This window comes from Setaria viridis, chromosome 4 (assembly GCF_005286985.2).
Source record: "Setaria viridis chromosome 4, Setaria_viridis_v4.0, whole genome shotgun sequence".
Lineage (NCBI taxonomy): Eukaryota > Viridiplantae > Streptophyta > Magnoliopsida > Poales > Poaceae > Setaria > Setaria viridis.
Genome location: NC_048266.2, coordinates 16971201 through 16990289, shown reverse-complemented (window position 1 = coordinate 16990289; position 19089 = coordinate 16971201). Strand labels below are relative to the sequence as shown.

The 19089-nt window shown below is 44.3% G+C and overlaps 1 protein-coding gene across 1 annotated transcript; it reads left to right on the top strand.

Annotated features, from left to right (window-relative positions):
• The first annotated feature begins 1902 nt into the window (after positions 1–1902).
• Positions 1903–16253, top strand: LOC117853491 (adenylate isopentenyltransferase). The gene is made up of 2 exons (XM_034735836.1): positions 1903–2220; positions 15720–16253. The coding sequence occupies exons 1-2, from the start codon at positions 1903–1905 to the stop codon at positions 16251–16253; spliced, it is 852 nt and encodes a 283-aa protein (XP_034591727.1).
• The last annotated feature ends 2836 nt before the right edge of the window (positions 16254–19089 follow it).

Below are 19089 nucleotides of genomic sequence, written 5' to 3'. Positions count from 1 at the left end.
AAGGCTAAATTATAGCTAACTCTAAATTGCTAAGAGTTAAGGTCTAAAAACATCTCAATTTTTGCCAAGTCTTAAAACTCCTTCCTGTTCATAATCTCTTGTGAGGCAAAAAGTAAAAACAAATTTATGAAAGAACTTAAACTTTGGCCAATATACAAGTGGTAGCCTTTTTTAAAAAACTAGCCACTGGTGCCCGCGCTTCGCTGCGGGTAGCCTATAATTAGATAATTAGTATAGCACAAACCATATATATTATGAATAATTCGTTGTGAAAATTTTGGTATTGATGGAAACAAACCTGGCTTTACTGCCAGTCTGCCATTACATCACAGGGCAAAGTAAACATGACCTCACATATCACCTAATTTATGGGCCGGGAACAACCGAAACCATGGGCCATACTGTGCTAAAAACATCTGTATTATGGACGTGATCCCAATATGGATGGAGTTTCTAAAGTTCTAGGCCTGTTTACCTAATATTCTGGGCATTCTATCTTTACTAAACACATGTCTATCGTATCAAATGATTCTACAAATTTTTTTGCTTCTATGGCATTTTCTTATTTACTTTGTTCTGCTTTAATTTTTTCCATGAGCATATATCATTTATAAGTCAATGGCTGGAGTCAACCAGATTTTATAAGCCTAGTCAACAAAGGAAATAAATTTTTTTGATTCTTTTTATTCCCTAGCAATCGTCTCAAATTAATTGCCAGGAATATCTTCTCCAGTCTACTTATAAAATATAATTAGAAACTGCCTATGAGACCCCTAGAGTGTTTCTTCCTGTACTTGCATTTTATATTACACCCTAAGTTGCACCTATGCATATAAAAAAATATCACAACTATGCTGTCAGTAATTTCCTTTATAATTTTTAAAAAATAGTTCTTTAATATAATTTGATACATGATTGTTATCCCTGGTTATGGATAAACATATGTACCACTAATTATTATGAAACATTAAAAAATTGAAATTGTGTTTACCTCTTAATTTCTGTTTACCTAATATTCTGTACATTCTATCTTTACTAAACACATTTCTATCGTATCAAATGATTCTACAAATTTTGTTTTGCTTCTATGGCATCTTCTTATTTACTTTGTTCTGCTTTCATTTTTTCCATGACCATATATCATTTATAATTCAAACACTGGAGTCAACCAAATTTTATTAGCCTATAGTCAACAAAGGAAATAATTTTTTTGATACTTTTTATTCCCTAGCAATCGTCTCAAATTAATTGCCAGGAATATCTTCTCCAGTGTACTTAGAAAATATAATTAAAAACTGCCTATCAGAGGCTCTGGAGTGTTTCTTCATGTAGTTGCATTTTATATTACACACTAATTTGCACCTATGCATATAAAAAATTACACATCTATGCTGCCAGTAATTTTCTTTATAATTTTAAGAAAAAAATACATGATTGTTACCCTTGGTTATGGATAAACATATGTACCACTAATTATTATGAAACATTAAAAAATTGAAATTGTGTTTACCTCTTAATAACTATTGTGTGCAGGTTTTTATTTGTTGTTGATGGTCGCTTAATCTAATTTGTCGTTAGTAAGTGCACAAGTACGGATACAAAAAAATGAACCGCCTTTTTGGTAGTATGTCCATTCACCACATGTATGTGCCATACAAGTGAGCCTCGGGAGGAATAAGGCCGAATGTAGACCTAGGTTTCCGGACCTCATGCACTTTCCCCTTTCTCATATACCCTGTCACCGGTCACGAACAAAGCCTTATTCTCCAATCCTCCACGTAGACCTAGGTTTCCGGACCTCATGCACTTTCCCCTTTCTCATATACCCTATCACCGGTCACGAACAAAGCCTTATTCTCCAATCCTCCACAGATTTTTTTACTTAGATGTATCTATCCCCAAATGTTGGCTAATAAGTTCGTGGTAATCATGGGTGCTACAGGCACGGGTAAGATGAAGCTATCAATTGATGTGGCCAAGGTAATTGGTGGCGAGGTGATCAATGCTGACAAGATGCAAATTTTTGCTGGACTTGATATTACCACTAATAAGGTGAGTATACATGATCGATGTGGTATCCCTCATCACCTTATTGGTGTCGTTCCTGCCACTACCCGCGACCTCCCTGTGTCCTTCTTCCAATCTATTGCCACTGCCACCGCAAACTCCATTCTAAGGCATAATCTGATGCCGGTCATTGTAGGTGGATCAAACTCACTCATACTATTGACGCCAGATTTCGACACGTATGGGATCGGCGTCAAGGGAGGAAAGGATTGGCCCATATGTCGGATTAAAAAGTTACAGTTGGGAATCGGCCGATTGGTGCTACAAGTGGGAATCGGCCAATTGGCGCTACAGTGTTTTGGCAGACGGAGTTGGTGGAGATCGGCCGGTTGGAAGGCTGGAGCGATTGGGCCAGTATGGGCCGAAAGTGGGTCAAAGAAAGAAGATAGAGAAAGATTGGCCCGTGGGAGTACAATAACCAACTCCGATACGAGTTGTGTTTGTAAATATTCATTTTCATTTAAAATTAGAGATAGATCCCAGTCGGTTAGGAAATCGGTTGTAACAGGCTATAAATAGCCATCTTTAGCGATTTGTAAAACAACACATCAATCAATACAAACAATCTACTTTTTCCTGGTACCTTACTTTAAAGTCGGCGACTTCACCGATACATCTTTTTCTTTCACGAGTTCGTACAGGTTGGCAGGGCTGCATCAACACGATCTCCGGCCGATTCTGTAAGTTCCGTTTATCGAGTAATATCTAAGCTTTAACTTCGGGCGCATCGCTATTGGTTCATTTAGATTTATTCACCAGTTATCGATATTTGCTAGAATTATAGATTTTATCTATTGTTCTAGATTTATCATCAGTTATCCAGCTTCAGATTTCAACTGTCGGTTTTATCACTGTTCTTTTATCAATCATCATACAGCTGATTAGATCTATTTCAAGTGTTACTTTGTAGCATTGTTTAGTCTGCTCTAATAGTTTCTTTACAATCTCTACGTGATTATCGTTGTTTTATAGCCGGTCATCTTCATAGCAAATCGGCCGATTTGCTGATACGCTTTTCGAGATAGATCGGAACTTTAGTCGATCGAAACCCCTGGAATTTAATACATTTCTTTCCTTGTCAATCAATAGGTCAGATTGACTGGCATGCTGCGCGAACCGCATCAGGGCGATCACCCGAACAGGAGCTAAGCAGATTTTCCCAGGTCGTGTGTCCGACGCTGAAGGCCATCGGCCGATTTCTAGCGCCAACACACTTTTGGCACGCCCGGTGGGACACTTCAACATCCAACATGTCAAAAGCTGCCGAAATCTCCGAAGACAACGTCATCGAGGTTACAGAGGCAGATCTCAAGGACGACCAGAAAGAAGAAATGGCAAGATACATGGAAGACTACAAGAAGACTTACCAACAATCTTTCAGTCGTACCAGAAGCGGGGAAGCCATCAAGAAAGCTCCTCTTCCAACTCCCCGCTAGATCACCATCACTGAGGATTCGGCCAAGATGTCTGACATGATCCAACAGTCTATCTACCAGGCCTTCATCGACCAATCCCTAGTGATGACCAACACGGTGTGCAATGCCGTCATCAGTTCCCTGGCCAATGGGGTAGCTCAAGGATATCAGGGGCCAGTGTACACCCCGCCCATTGTAACCCCAGTCAGGAGCTTACCAGGTACATATCACTCGGCTCCTCAGCCGATACCGACACAACATGGAGGACACAACACTTCACTGCCTTTAATGCATACAGGATACAACGGTGCGCCATCCTTTCAATCACAAGCACCGCCTCAGCCTGCTCAGATTGCCTCCGTGCAATCATTGCCCTCAAACTCAGTGCTTTTGGGGGCACCGGCAATGGCGGCTGTTCTGGATCAATCGGCCAGTTATGGACGCTCTCCGATCCAAGCACCGTCCCAATCAGCTATTCGGCCAACGGTCCCACAGTATCAACTGACCGCGTCACAAATCGGCAGGGGGGCAGATGCTCTAGAAGCTCTCAGGAGTGCGGCGCCGATGATGCTATACGATACGACGGCGGATTCTCTACGCTACCAACTGTCAACCGCTTAGCCGGCCATGTCGCCGCAAAATCCGCCGCACGCTTTGATCCATCACCCGACCATCCCACCACAGATCCATCAACATGTGCCGATCCCTCAACCAGTCAATCATTAGCAGCAAGTGGATTGGACAACAAGGATAGCAGAGGTGATTCAAGATCAATTCAAGTTGAAGCCGAAAGTACAGACCTATACGTATAAGACACCGTACCCGCTTGCCTACGACTTATTGCCGTTTCCCCATGGGTATAAAGTTCCCAACTTCACCAAGTTTTCGGGATTGGATGACACTTCAACCGTGAAGCACGTCAACAGATTCATCATCCAGTGCGGAGAGGCCGCCACACAAGATGCTCTGCGGGTGCGTCTGTTCTCATCATCACTGTCCTGGTCAGCTTTCCAGTGGTTCACTACGCTACCGCCCAATTCCATCGTTACTTGGGCCGACCTGGAGAAGCAGTTCCACAAATACTTCTATGCGGGAGTCCATGAGATGAAACTCTCAGATTTGACCATCCTCAGGCAGAGGAGCGATGAGCTAGTGACCAATTACGTGCAGAGGTTCAGAGAGGTCAGAAACAAATGCTACACCCTAGTCCTAACTGACGCGCAACTGGCCGATATCGCCTTCCAAGGTCTCCTGCCACAAATCAAAGAGAAGTACGCTTCCCAGGAGTTCGAGAGCCTGAGTCAGATCGTTCACCGATTCGCCGGTCAAGAAGTACGCCCTTTTGATCAGCGGAGAAATTTTCAGAAAAAGGTGGCGTACTTGGAGGGATCTGAATCTGACAAAGAAGAAGAAATCGGCCTAGCAGAATGGGTCAAAGGGAAAAAGCCGATATCATGCCCGTTCGGGAAGAGAGAACCAGAAGCGTTCGATTTTGACACATCAAAGGCTAACAAGATCTTTGATTTACTTCTCCTAGAGGGGCAGATCAAGCTCTCACCTTATTACACCATTCCTTCGACCAAGTAGCTCAAGAAGATGAAGTATTGCAAATGGCACAATGCCACGTCACACGACACAAACGAGTGCAAAATCTTCCGGCCATTGAGCAAGGCAGACTCAAATTCGAAGTCCCGGCGGAGCCAGTAAAGCCGATGAAGATCGATCAGCATCCTTTCCCCACTAACATGGTTGACACGGGAAGAAACGTGCTTCAAACCAAAGTGCTGACTTCGGAATCGACCAAAAAAAAACAGCGTTGTGGACCCCAGAAATCAGGCTACGATCAAAGATGTCAAAGGGAAGAGACGGGTCGATGAAGAGGGTGAAAGATAGGAGAGACCGTGTAGACCTATCACCTCCCAATTCTTGCTCAACAAATATCAGCGGCAGCAGGAAAGTTCGAGATACTGCGAAGAAATGATGTGCCGACACGAAGATCATTGGCGATGTTCGTTCTTCATCCACTGCTAGGAAAATAACCTCAGGTTGCCATCGGCTGATAATTGCCCAGAGTGCAGCGGTCCATATCGCGACAATCGCCCGTTCAAGAGGTCTCGCTCCAGAGACAGAGGATCAGAACCGATCAGCAGAAACTGGCACGAGCAAGAGGATTGGCGCCTTCCAGTGCGTGATCGGCTGTGGGCAGAGTTGACCGATATGATCGGCCAAGGGGCAGACTTGAACAATATGATCGGCCGGGGGGCAGGATTGACCAGCACGAGCGACCGGGGGGCAGAGTCAGCACACATGATCGGCTAGAGGAGATGGCCGACGCTAAGATATCAAATGAAAATCCCCTAGGGAGAGAACTAGACTGGGAGCACACCAAACTGTCGGCTAAGCCGGTGAACCCCAGGTGGTGCCCTGATGGATTGACCAAATCTCAAAAACGAAGGATCCAACATCTGCGCCAATGGGAACAACAAGAAGAAGAGCAGAGACAGATGGTGGATAAGAAAGAAGACAGGTCTCGAGTCTGGCACCCCAAAAGAAACAACAATGAAGAAGGCGACAATCAGGAATCGGCAGCTGATGTCAGCATGGTGTTCATCTTGCCGATGGAGTTCGTGGCTCCCGCCGATCGAGACGACACAACAAAGATGGAGGAGCAGATGGCGCAATTGGCTTTGGAGCCAATGTCAGCCACTTTTGAGAAACTGGAGGATGAGAAAACACAACATCTCAAGGCTCTGTTCCTCAAGGGACATGTCAATGGGCGACCTATCACCAGGCTACTGGTAGATGGAGGCGCTGCAGTCAACATCATGTCGTCCGCCATGTTTCGAAAACTGGGCAAAAGCAATGAAGATCTGACCAAGACGGACATGATGCTCAAGGACTTCTAAGGCAATGTGTCTCCTTCCCGCGGGGCACTCTGCATCGACCTCACCATTGGCAGTAAGACCCTTCCCACCACTTTCTTTATCATTAATGGCAAAGGGTCCTACAATATGTTGCTCGGTCATGATTGGATACACGTGAATTGCTGCATCCCATCTACAATGCACCAATGCCTCGTGCAGTGGGTTGGCGACAACATCGAGGTAGTCACCGCCGATTTTTCCTATAGTGTTGCTGCGGCCGATACGCAGCAGTGGAGTTGCGAACATGTCAAGTGCATATCCGGGAGAACTTGGGACACCGATTTCTTGAAAGTGTCCCATTTTAGCCTACAACCGATTCGAGCAGTCGGCTCCGAAGATTCAGACTAGATGGATCAGTTCGTCCGAGAAGATGGGAAGCTTGGGCACAGGTTTACGTCGGCCGATTCGTTGGAGATGGTGGATTTAGGTGATGGCACCAAACCAAGGCTGACGTATATTAGTGCTAGCTTGGATCCCGAATACAAATGTAAATTGACAAGTTTATTAAAAGAATTTAAAGATTGTTTTGCTTGGGAATACCACGAGATGCCTGGTCTAGACCGGTCCATTGTCGAACACTGGTTGCCTATAAAGCCAGGATATCAGCCGTATCAGCAGCCTGCACAACGATGCAACCCTAAAATTCTACCTGATATAAAGGCTGAGATTACAAGATTGATTGAAGTGAAATTTATTCGGCAGTGCTGTTACGCCAAGTGGATCTCTAATATTGTACCCGTATACAAGAAAAATGGAAAGCTGCGCGTGTGCATTGACTTCAGAAACCTTAATTAGGCTATGCCGATGGATGGGTATCCAATGCTGACAGCCGATGTGTTGATAGATGTCGCCGCAAAACATAAAGTCATCAGATTCATGGACGGTAATGCTGGGTACAATCAAATATTAATGGCCGAAGAAGATATTTCGAAAACGGCTTTAATGTGTCCGGGCCACCTCGGTTTATTCGAGTGGGTAGTAATGACCTTTGGATTAAAGAACGCCGGCGCCACATATCAACGGGCCATGAATTATATATTTCACAAGCTTATTGGTGTACTGGTAGAAATCTACATCGATGACGTCATGGTCAAGTCAAAAGGACATCAAGAGCATCTGGCCGATTTGCGAGAAGTGTTGGAGTGCACGAGGAAGCATGGGTTGAAAATGAACCCGAACAAGTGTGCATTCGGCGTATCAGCCGGGCAGTTTTTGGGATTCATGGTTCATCAGCGCGGGATAGAAGTCAACCGGAAGATCATAGCGGCCATTAATAGGGTTGTGGCCTGACAGAACAAAACTGAGTTGCAATCCCTAATCGGCAAAGTCAACTTTATCAGAAGATTTATATCCAATTTGTCCGGGAGTATTCAAGCTTTTACTCCTTTGTTGAAGCCGAAACCCGATTAGGAATTCGCGTGGGGAGAAGAACAGCGAAAAGCATTAGAAGACATCAAGCAATATCTGATCTCGCCACCTGTATTAGTCCCGCCACAAGCTGACAAACCATTCAAACTATACTTATCAGCCGATGACCGGGCTATCGAATCGGCGCTGGTATAGGAGTTCGAAGGAAAAGAACGGGTGATATATTATGTCAGCAGAAGACTCCTGGTCACCGAAACAAGATATTCCCTGGTAGAGCGGCTGTGCCTATGTCTGTATTTCTCATGTACCGAACTCAGGCACTACCTGTTATCGGCAGAATGCATAGTCCTGTGCAAAGATGACGTAGTAAAATACATGCTATCGTTGCCAATTTTTGAAAGGACGGATTGGAAAATGGATCCTGGCTCTGTTAGAGTTTGACCTAAGGTACGAATCGGACAAAGTTGTTAAAGGTCAAATCATGGCTGATTTCGTAGCTCAGCATTGTGGACCGGAAGTCGCTATCATTGAACCAGTTCCATGGACTCTATACTTTGATGGTTCTTCGTGTGGGGCCGGGTCAGGAATCGGCATCATCCTCATATCGCCTCGGGGGGCAAGTTATGATTTCTTCCTGCCGATAGAAGCATCCGCGACCAATAATCAGGCAGAATACTGAGCCATCCTAAAAGGCAATCAATTATTGAGAGAGATCAAAGCCGACGTTGTGGAAATTTTTGGGGACTCCATGCTCATCGTAACTAATTAACGGGGATATCTGAATGTAAAGATGACGTCTTAAGGATTTACTACGAAGATTGCCTCCAACTTTTAAAAGAATTTAAGTCCGCGGTTATTGAGCATTTTCCCAGGAACTATAATGAAGAGGCCAATAGGCTTGCCCAACACGCGTCCGGGTATCAGCCGATTCAAGGTGCCATGACTCTGGAACTCGCGGGTGACGATTGGCGAAAGGAGATCGCCAATTACTTGAAGGATCCATCCAAGAAAGTGGATCGGCGAGTGCATTTTCAAGCCACAAAGTATGTACTACTCGAAGATGATTTGTTTTACTGAACGATTGATGGAGTTCTGCTCAAATGCCTGGGAGCGGAAGAAGCAAAGATCCTAATGGGAGAAATCCACGAAGGCGTGTGCGGAGCTCACCAATCGGCTCATAAAATGATGTGGATGATTAGAAATAATGGGTATTATTGGCCGACGATACTCGAAGACTGCTTTAAATATTATAAAGGGTGTCACGACTGTCAGAAGTTTGGCAACGTGCAACGTGCGCCAGCATCGGCTATGAATCCGATAATCAAACCATGGCCGTTTAGAGGTTGGGGGATAGACCTCATCGGACAGATTTATCCTCCATCAAGCAAAGGACACAAGTTTATATTAGTAACCACTGACTACTTTACCAAATGGGTGGAGGCAATTCCGTTGAAGGCCGTACCATCGGCCGCTATGGTCGATTTCGTAAGAGACTACATTGTTTATCAGTTCGGTATCCCTCAAACCATCACAACTGATCAAGGGACGATGTACACTTCGGGAGAGTTTGAGGAGTTCACTGCCGATATGGGGATTAAGTTGTTGAATTCCTCTCTGTATTATGCTCAAGCTAACAGCCAAGCCGAATCGTCCAATAAGGGGATAATCAAGTTGATCAAGAGGAAGATAGAGGAACAACCTAAAATGTGGCACTTATGTTTGACCGAGGCTTTATGGGCTTACAGGATGGCTTGCCACGGGGCTACTAAAATATCTCCTTATCAATTGGTATATGGTCATGAGGCAGTATTGACTTGGGAATTAAGGACGGGGTCAAGACGCACATCACATTAAGATCAGTTGACGGCCGATGACTATTCCCTCATGAAGGGAGAGCTCGACAATTTGGCAGGACAGTGATTAAGGGCCCTGATCAGCATTGAAGAGAACAAGAAAAGGGTGGCCAGGTGGTACGACAAGAAGGTCAAGGTCAAACAATTCTCCCAAGGAGACTTGGTATGGAAAATTGGTGTTGCCGATAGGATCTAAGGATCCCAAGTTCGGTAAATGGTCACCCACTTGGGAAGGGCCATATAAAATCGGCCGATGCGCTCCGGGAAACGCATATATACTGGAAACAATCGAAGGAGAGGAATTCACAAGGGCCTTGAATGGAAGATATCTGAAGAGATACTATCCTAGTATATGGGTGGATGTGTAATTGGTGATAGGGTGCATCAAAGTGACAAGGCTAACTCCTATTGGCTCCTGTTGGTATAGCCGATGCAAAGATAACATCGCCTTAAGGACGAAACATTCGATTAATATGGCCGATTTATTATTCGGTACAAACGACGGGGTACATGGCCGACACGGTACAAGTCACCCTTAGAACAAAAAGTACCAACACAATTATGGACCATGCTTTTTCTTAATCTCCCTATCAATCCGGCCTAATTCTATCAAGAGGCGGATGCTCTTTTCTTCCAGATCCTCCATGGCAGCTTCAACCTTGACTTGATGAGGGAGTGGGTGGCTCCTTTCGAGAGGTGGTTGGGATGTCCCCGCCGCGGCGTTCTCGAGGGCGACTGGGCGAGGGAGTGGATGACTCCTTTCAGTTGGCGGCTGCCTGGAGCAGTTGGCATCGATATGGTCCCAGATCTTCTGGACTTCAACGGGAACATGATCCCTGAGTTCTTCGTGATGAGCCTTGATCAGATCTTTGTCCGCCTGCAACAACGGTTCATTGGAGTGCATGATCTCGATCGCTTGTTCTAGGCCAGGACTAAGGCGTCTTGGCTGAAAATCAGCAAACAACTGCTCATAGACAGATTGATCAAAATGTTAAACAGGGGAACGGAGGATGGAGGAAGATTTCGTACCTGGTTGACGGAGAAGGAAGAGAAGGAAGAAGACGAATAAGACATCTCGACATCTAGTCTAGGGTATGTGAATCAAGTCGCTGGAGGAAAAGAGGATAGGCGATGTGAGCATCTTTGGAAACGATACGGGGCCTCATACTTATAGAAGGAACAGGGCGAGGGGTTTGTAAGATGCATCCCATCGGAGTAAAAGGGTTAATAAATGAAAGGCTGCCGCAAAGGACGGTTCAGGTTTAAATCCACACGTCAACGGCAAGAAGACATTAATGTTTTTACAAGGCATTCAGTACTTTTACAATTTACCCAAGAAGGGCATTAACGCCCGCAATCGCTCGCTGCCTAACCTGATCGGCCGAGTCTAAAGTTCGCTAGTCGTCGTCGGCCGATCTAGGGACTTCTGGCATATGGTGATGGAGCTTGATTGCTTCGTGGGCCAGGCTCTGTCCCTCTTGCTTCAATTCGGTGATGACAGAGGGAAGGTCTTGGAGTCTTTTCTCTTCAACGGCTATGGCTTTAGTCACCCGCTCCATTTCCTTAGCAAGCTCTGCTCTTCGACGTTTGAGGCAATCTATGGCACCAACGATATCTGGGCGAGAGCTTTCAAGGAAGTTGATTCGTTGATGCAGCTCTTGAGCTTGATGCTTGTAGGAGTCTTCCTTCTCGCAGGCTTTTGCTAGTTTGGTGCGATCGGCCATGTTGCGCAAGGCCCTAAACATTGGGATCCGCATCGACTCGATGTATGTGGCAGGTGCCAGAGCTTCCTCTGCCTCTTCGGGAACTCGGCCTCTGATATCGCTGAAGAGCTGCCGAATCGGCGAGACGTCTTCGAATAATCGGCCGATATCATCTTGGAGGAGGGTCCGTATGCTCTCAAGCTTGGCGCAGATGTTGTCGGGGATTGAGCTCAGTGTGACTTAATGTGAAGCAACCTCCTCGTCATCAGAAAGTGCGATCATGAAAGACAAAAGACTATTGTTGGGAGTATCTTACTCCTGCGAAAGAATAAAAAATAATAAAAATAGATTAGCCGTCGGTAATGGGAAATCGGCCGATTCGGGTGACAAGTCTCTTACCTCTTTGAGGCGGATTTCTTCTACTTGCGCTGGCGGGAGTCCTACCCTCGGCTCAGGAACTGGCATGACCGGTTCATCAGAGGAGGAAGATTTGATGATTATTGGTGCCCTGCTCGGGCCGGCCTCCTGGAAAGGTACGAGAAGTGGGTTTTCATAAGTATAATACAAATGATTAAGTCTGACGGCATATCATGACTACCATACCTCTGTGAGTCGCCTGGCCGATGGTTGTTGGAAGGGTACAATCGATGTGTCCAGGGTAATCTGCATCAAAATCGGTTAGCTTTTGGTTGAGTATCAAAAAATTGAACTAAAAGATTCTTTACCTTAGTTGGTGGAATTGCTGGTGTTCCGGTTTCCGTCTGAAATGTAGCCGATTGCTACGGAGATTGTACTAGGGTGATTTGCGCAGCCTGACAGAAAGAAGAAGTTAATATCGATAGATAAGGATGTAAGGTATACAGAGTTACCTGGACGGCTTCTTCCAGCAATGATGCAGCAGCCGCTCCAACTTCTGTAGCAGCTTGGGGATTGACTTCCTCGATAATCGGCAGAATCGGCGCAGCTACAGATTCAGCCAATGCTACCTCCGATTGATCGGCCAACTCTATACGAGCGCGCACTTGGCGGCTCGTCTTCTTTGAAGAAGTTTTCTTCAACATTTGTTTTGATCGGCCGGTGGTAATGTCTTCAATGGATGGAGCATGAGAGCCGATGAGTGGGAATGGTGTGTACGGGTAGCGATTCTCTATCGGCCTACCACTTCGGCTGCGCGTTGGAGGAAGTCGACTCTTGGACTATAAAAGAAAATAAGAGTTAGTGGCAAATTTTTAGCATAAAAAGGAAATGGCATCGAAATCGGCTGAGAAAGAGCAGTACCACTGCATTCGGGTCGATGTTGTCAGGGTCCAGATCGTTGCAATATGTCGTGGGGGATGCACAAAAGAGATGCTGCTTCCATTTTGGCCACCATAATTTGAATTATTGAACAGCAAAAGGAGCTACTGTCCAATTGGTCTGGTCAATGGTGCTGGAATCGGGCACTAAGTTGCACAGCCAATTATAGTCAAGGCCCTTGGTAAGCGCATCTCGAAATTTTGCACGGCCAGCGAAGTAAACATGAATCGATAGCTGACCAAGGCTGAATTGCCGTGCTGCAACTGATGGGTTGTAGAACTCATAAGTTGGGGAATCCTTCCCAGAGAAGAAGTTCGCTGGTAAAATCCCTAGCTTGATCAAGGCGTCCGTGAGGTCGTTGTCAAAGGTGTTGGACGTTGAATCATAACAGAAGGGAAGCTCAAAAAGCGGCTCTGTTCTCTGGTATGGGTACCCACTGGTAGATTCTTCACTAAAACCGTTGTAAAAACATCTGAAGTACTCAACTGTCTGGGTGGCGGTAAACTGGCAACCAGGGAAAGATGATGCTGCTTCACCGAAAGAGGTGCATCGGTGCCGTATGGTGGGGTTTTCCTCTTACTCAATGTTGGGGAATGTCTTGGTCTCTATCTGTTGCTGGGAGATCTTACTCATATACAAATTAAGCCAGAGGGTGATGAACCACCAGGGGCCACCAAGGTTACCAATCGGCTCTCCCTTTGACAGCTTGACGCCGATCTGGTGCATCATGTGGTAGGCCGATCCCAATAGGTGTTTTCCTAAAGGAACATTTGCTCCTCTTGACAGAGCTTTGGCCAGGGCTTGTGTGTTGGAAGAAGGGCCGACTGCTCTGCCGCATAAAAGATGTTTCTCTAGCCACATCATCAAGAAGGCCGCGTATTCTCTCTCTTGAATTGTCCCGGTCCTCTTGTTCATGTTGATGTACCCCTTCCACCCGCCGATTCCTTTTGTTTCCAGCCGATGAGTCGGCTTGACCAGATAATTAAAGGGTGTATTAGGGGAGGAGATATCGAGGCCGATTAGCATCACGACATCAGCCAGAGTTGGGGTCATGGGTCCATGTCCAGAAAGGAATGCATTGAGTGCGTCGGACCAGAAATAAGAAGCTGCTATCACCAAGGGTTCATTCTTTTCCATCTAGGACAAGGATAAGTTGATGCACTGGCTGATTTTCTTTTCATCCCATTGAACTCTCTTGGAGTTGGCCATTCTTTGGTACCAATCTTTCCAGTCGGGGGTTTCATTCGGCCAAGATCTAAAGGTGGCCGACCACTAGTCCAAATCCATAGGTGACTGCTTGAAAGGGATTCTATGGGTTTCTAAGTTAATCAGATTGGTTGGGTCTAGGTTCCCCATAGGGCCTAAGCAGATGAGACCAGGAGCTTCAGAAAGGCGGATGATAATTTGGTGTCTGACTGCCTAAAAAAGGTAATAAGGGAAGAACTAAGAATGGATCTAAAAAAATGCATGAGCGGTAAAAAAGAAAAGTTTCGGATGCCTACCTCTGGGATGAAGCTCATCGTCGCTGATGGGATCGCCGGTGGAACCGCTGTCGCCGATGGAGTTGCCGGCGGAGCCTCTGTTGCCGATAGAGCCGCTGCCACCATTGATGGAGCTGCCGGCGGAGCCTCCGTTGCTGGTAGAGTTGCTGATGGTGCCGCCATTGAGGAGATGAAGCGGAATGCAGATGAAAGGAGAATCGCCGGAGAATGCAGTTGGAAGCCAAAAGGGCACTAGGAGAAGATGAAAACTGATGCGCCGGGAAGGAAGTTACTGGGCTTGTGAAGAAAAAGTGGCAGGGCATGCCAGTATTTAAAGACGGTCCGAGAGAAGGGGTAAAGGCGGGATTTTCACCACGCCGTCTACACGAATTTCGGGGGAGTGGTTGTCTCAGGCGCCCAATTCGATAAGATTGCAATCATCAGGTAGAAGACCGCGGAACGGAAGGAGATTTTTGCTGCGTTTGTTTCGGAGGAGAGGTTAAGAAAGAATTTCGAAGTAAAAGTCATGTTTTAGTCCGAAATTGGGGGGCATGTGTTGACGCCAGATTTCGACACGTACGGGATCGGCGTCAAGGGAGGAAAGGATTGGCCGATGCGGTGGATTAAAAGGTTACGGTTGGGAATCGGCCAATTGGTGCTACAAGTGGGAATCGGCCGATTGGCGCTACAGTGTTTTGGCAAACAGAGTTGATGGAGATCAGCCGGTTGGAAGGCTGGAGCGATTGGGCCAGTATGGGCCTAAAGTGGGTCAGAGAAAGAAGATAGAGAAAGATTGGCCCGTGGGAGTACAATAACCAACTCCGATATGAGTTGTGTTTGTAAATATTCATTTTCATTTAAAATTAGAGATAGATCCCAGTCGGTTAGGAAATCAGTTGTAACAAGCTATAAATAGCCATCTTTAGAGATTTGTAAAACAACACATCAATCAATACAAACAATCTACTTTTTCCTCGTACCTTACTTTTCAAGTCGGCGACTTCGCCAATACATCTTTTTGTTTCACGAGTTCGTACGGGTTGGCAGGGCTGCATCAACACGATCTCCAGCCGATTCTGTAAGTTTCGTTTATCGAGTAATATCTAAGCTTTAACTTCAGGCGCATCGCTGTTGTTTCGTTTAGATTTATTCACCAGTTATCGATATTTACTAGAATTATAGGTTTTATCTATTGTTCTAGTTTTATCATTAGTTATCCAGCTTGAGATTTGAACTGTCGGCTTTATCACTATTCTTTTATCAATCATCATACAGCCAATTAGATCTATTTCAAGTGTTGCTTCGTAGCGTTGTTTAGTCTGCTCTTATAGTTTCTTTACAATCGCTGCGTGATTATCGGCTGTTTTATGGCCGGTCATCTTCATAGCAAATTGGCCGATTTGCTGATACGCTTTTCGAGATAGATCGGAACTTTAGCCGATCGAAACCCCTGGAATTTAATATGTTTTCTTTCCTTGTCAATCAAAAGGTCAGATTGACTGGCACGCCGCGCGAACCGCACCAGGGCGATCACCTGAACAAGAGCTAAGCAGATTCTCCCGGGTCGTGTGTCCGACGCTGAAGGCCATCGGCCGATTTTTAGCGCCAACACATACATGGACTCCTTGTTGACTACTTTGATTCCTCACTTGCTTATCCTTTTGCGCTTGCCAATTATTGGCCATCCTTGCGATTTCAATGCTGCTTCCTTCGGATCCATGCTAATGAACTTGTTCTCAATGAATATCTCAATCACCGTGTCGATGAAATGGTGGATGCTGGTTTGTTCAAGGAGCTGAAAGATTATTTTGATGCATCTAGCAATTTTGTTCAGCAAACTGGACTGGGCAAGGCCATCGGTGTTAAAGAGTTAGGCAAATACTTCATGGGGCACCAGAGCTATTGTGATGCTATAGACAAAATGAAAGATAACACACAAGCTCTTGCAAAAGCGCAGAATGCAAAGATTCATCATATGGTTGATGTCCGGGGATGGCCTATTTTTTCTCTCGATGCCACAGAAACCATACGGGCACATATCAATGGATCATACCAGATGGCTGAGGCTAAGGCATGGCAACGCGATGTGAGTGGACCTGCACTTAATGCTATAAGTGAGTTTTGCAATAATTTTAATGGTTTCTAAGCTTCTTCCTCTTGTGCATGTCTTATAATTTATAATAATAGCAACCGTAACAATCTGCTTGTAGTGTTGCTGCCTACTGTTAATGGTGTGTATGTTTATATACATGGGGAGACAACCTATTTGACAGACATTATCTACTTACTATGCATATATCTTAATTATGTATCGTGAGCAGATGGGTTTTCCCATACTATTAATAATAGTATATTCTATCAGTTGAATAAAGTTGATATTAGCTAGAGATTAGAAAGTCCAATGGATTAAGTACTTACCAAAACAGATGCAAGTACTTAATTCATTGGATACATAATTAAGACATGCATAGTAAGTAGATGCAAGAAATTGGACTTTCTAATCTCTAACTAATATCAACTTTTTTCACCAGAACAGATGCAAGTACTTAATTCATTCATATTTATTGGACTTAATGGTTGATATATATTGCTAAATTTATTGGACTTTCTAATCTCTAGATGCAAGTACTTGCATTTGTTCTGGTTCATAATTAATAATAGTATAATTAAGTACTTTATCAACCATGACTATGTTGCTTCCTCTTATACATGATGTGTAGCTTAGAGCTCGATCAGATGTGGTAAATACAATGTGAAAAAGTATAGGCTCACTAGGATCACTAATTCAAACCATGCATAGAAGTAGGGAGCCACAAGCAAAATTCATGAGCTACAAAACCATCTTAACTAAATCAATGTGCATTATTTACATCCAACATGAAGTACAAAAATTTTTCGTATTATTATCAATGTATCATGTTTAAGGAGCAAAATATTGGAAAGATGTCCCATAGTATTGTTGATTAATATTTGTTATGTTTGTGCCTTGTATTTATGGTGCAAATAGACTTGGTGCTTGATAGCATATTAGGAGGCAAGGAGGTTCTGTAAGATTTCCATGCCTTAGCACATCACACTGGATATTCAATGGGTATCAATAGATTGATGAGGTATGATTTCATAGGATGAAACTCAATGCACATAATCTTTGTGCTCTTAGTGTGCTTGTAAGAAATTAAGCACTCTAAAAAATTTCCTCCAAACCTATTTGATTATTTCCACATGTAGGGCATAAGAAGTTTCCTTTGAGAATGATAGTAAAGCCTCTCTTACCATCTCCGAGCGGCAGCAGAGCAAGTAGTCACACCAGATACCATGTTAGTGTTGGTGCTCATTCTCTCACTGCTAAGATATATATGGTGCACATAAATTACAATGGGTAAACATTACATTGCCATATTAATAAACATCTACCACGGCCAAATAGGTAAATATAATACTACAACCTAGGGAATGCATTATGGCAATGTAACACAATCAATACATATTTTAATACTAAACATACAATTAAACTCGAACGCTAGGGTGCAATTCATTAGCTATGGTCGTTGGATGGAAAACCTCAAGAACTATCAACATAGCTAGCTGGACACTTCCTACAATTGCCCATACACATATGATGGTGGACCGGAAAGCGTATTGCTGCACCTCGAACCCTAGAATGAAAACCAGAATGAGGGAGGCACACCATGCTATGCGTATGCTAAACCTCCGTTCATCTATGCTTGAAGCAACGGCCACAGCACGCCGGGAGTAGAAGATGAGCAAGTACACACCGGAAAAGGAAGCAGCAAACAATACCATGGTTTTTACCAGCTGCGCGATCCAGCAAGACCAGAATGCAAGTGGCAAGTAGAATTTATGGGACGAGGGCTGCCATTGGGGGTCCTTGATGTAAATCAAGTGAAGAGGCAGTCTGTTTTGCTAGTTTCTAGATTTTGTAAGATCCATTGGCTGCCTTGCATTGGGATGAAGATATACGAATACTGCAACATGACACCAAATAGAAGAAGTCTGTCCTGCTGGCAAGACACCAAATAGAAGAAGTCTGTCATGCTGGCTGATGTTCCGGGACTGAAGAAGTCTGTCATGCTAGCTGATGTTCCGGGACAAGACTGCAGCTCTGTCACCTATACATGGTGGGTTTCCTGCTAATCACAGTCCAGTATGGCAGTACTTGTTGTCTTCCCACTGACCTTTTCAGCTTGGCCAAAACGATATGCTTCTGAATAAAAAATAATATGCATTCTAGTTAGCCTCAAGTATATATTATACCAAAAAGTTGTATGTAGGTTTTCATTGCCGATAGTACATATAACGTATGCTTGGAGTGTATGGCCTAATAGAGAACACAAAATAAGTCATTATGACGTTATATGCACATGGCATAAACATTCAAACAAAGCAGGGGCGCATGTGATCTGCTTGTATATAATTACACAGTTAAGACATGTTGGTATAGATGCTACAGATAGATCTTAAGCTAGCCTACAATATTATCCATGTAATAATGACAGCAGAAAAAATACAACTGCATGCACTCTAGCAATAAATAGTACACATTTACCACTTGTTTTGACAGCTAAAACTGCTACCATTGAAAAGATATAAATATGCCAAGCAAGAAGCACATGATATGGCTTGTTACCTGAGGTGTCTCTTCTAGTCATCATTTTTAGTCGACCCTAGAATCAAGTATGATGAAGGGGAAATAGGTGAGCACGCATTTGAACACTGTGTGTTATAACATTAGAACAGTCTTATCTTCCTAGTGCCTAGCATTAAGTACTAATAGCATATTATATTGTCCTTTATCCCTAGTAGATAGTACACCAATTAATTGTATTTATTTGGCTAGGAAACTGCAATTTATAGTAAATTTGATTATTGTCAGTATGCACAGGGTCATTGTTTTGTCAGGATCGTTAATCAACAAACAAATTTTAATCACAGATGATACATATGCTTCTGTACTTTGACTC

Coding starts and splice junctions, on each gene's coding strand:
- LOC117853491 (XM_034735836.1), top strand. CDS start 1,903: ATGTTGGCTAATAAGTTCGTGGTAATCATGGGTGCTACAGGCACGGGT. Junction 2,221..15,719: donor TAGGTGGATCAAACTCACTC/ATACTATTGACG, acceptor TAGCGCCAACAC/ATACATGGACTCCTTGTTGA.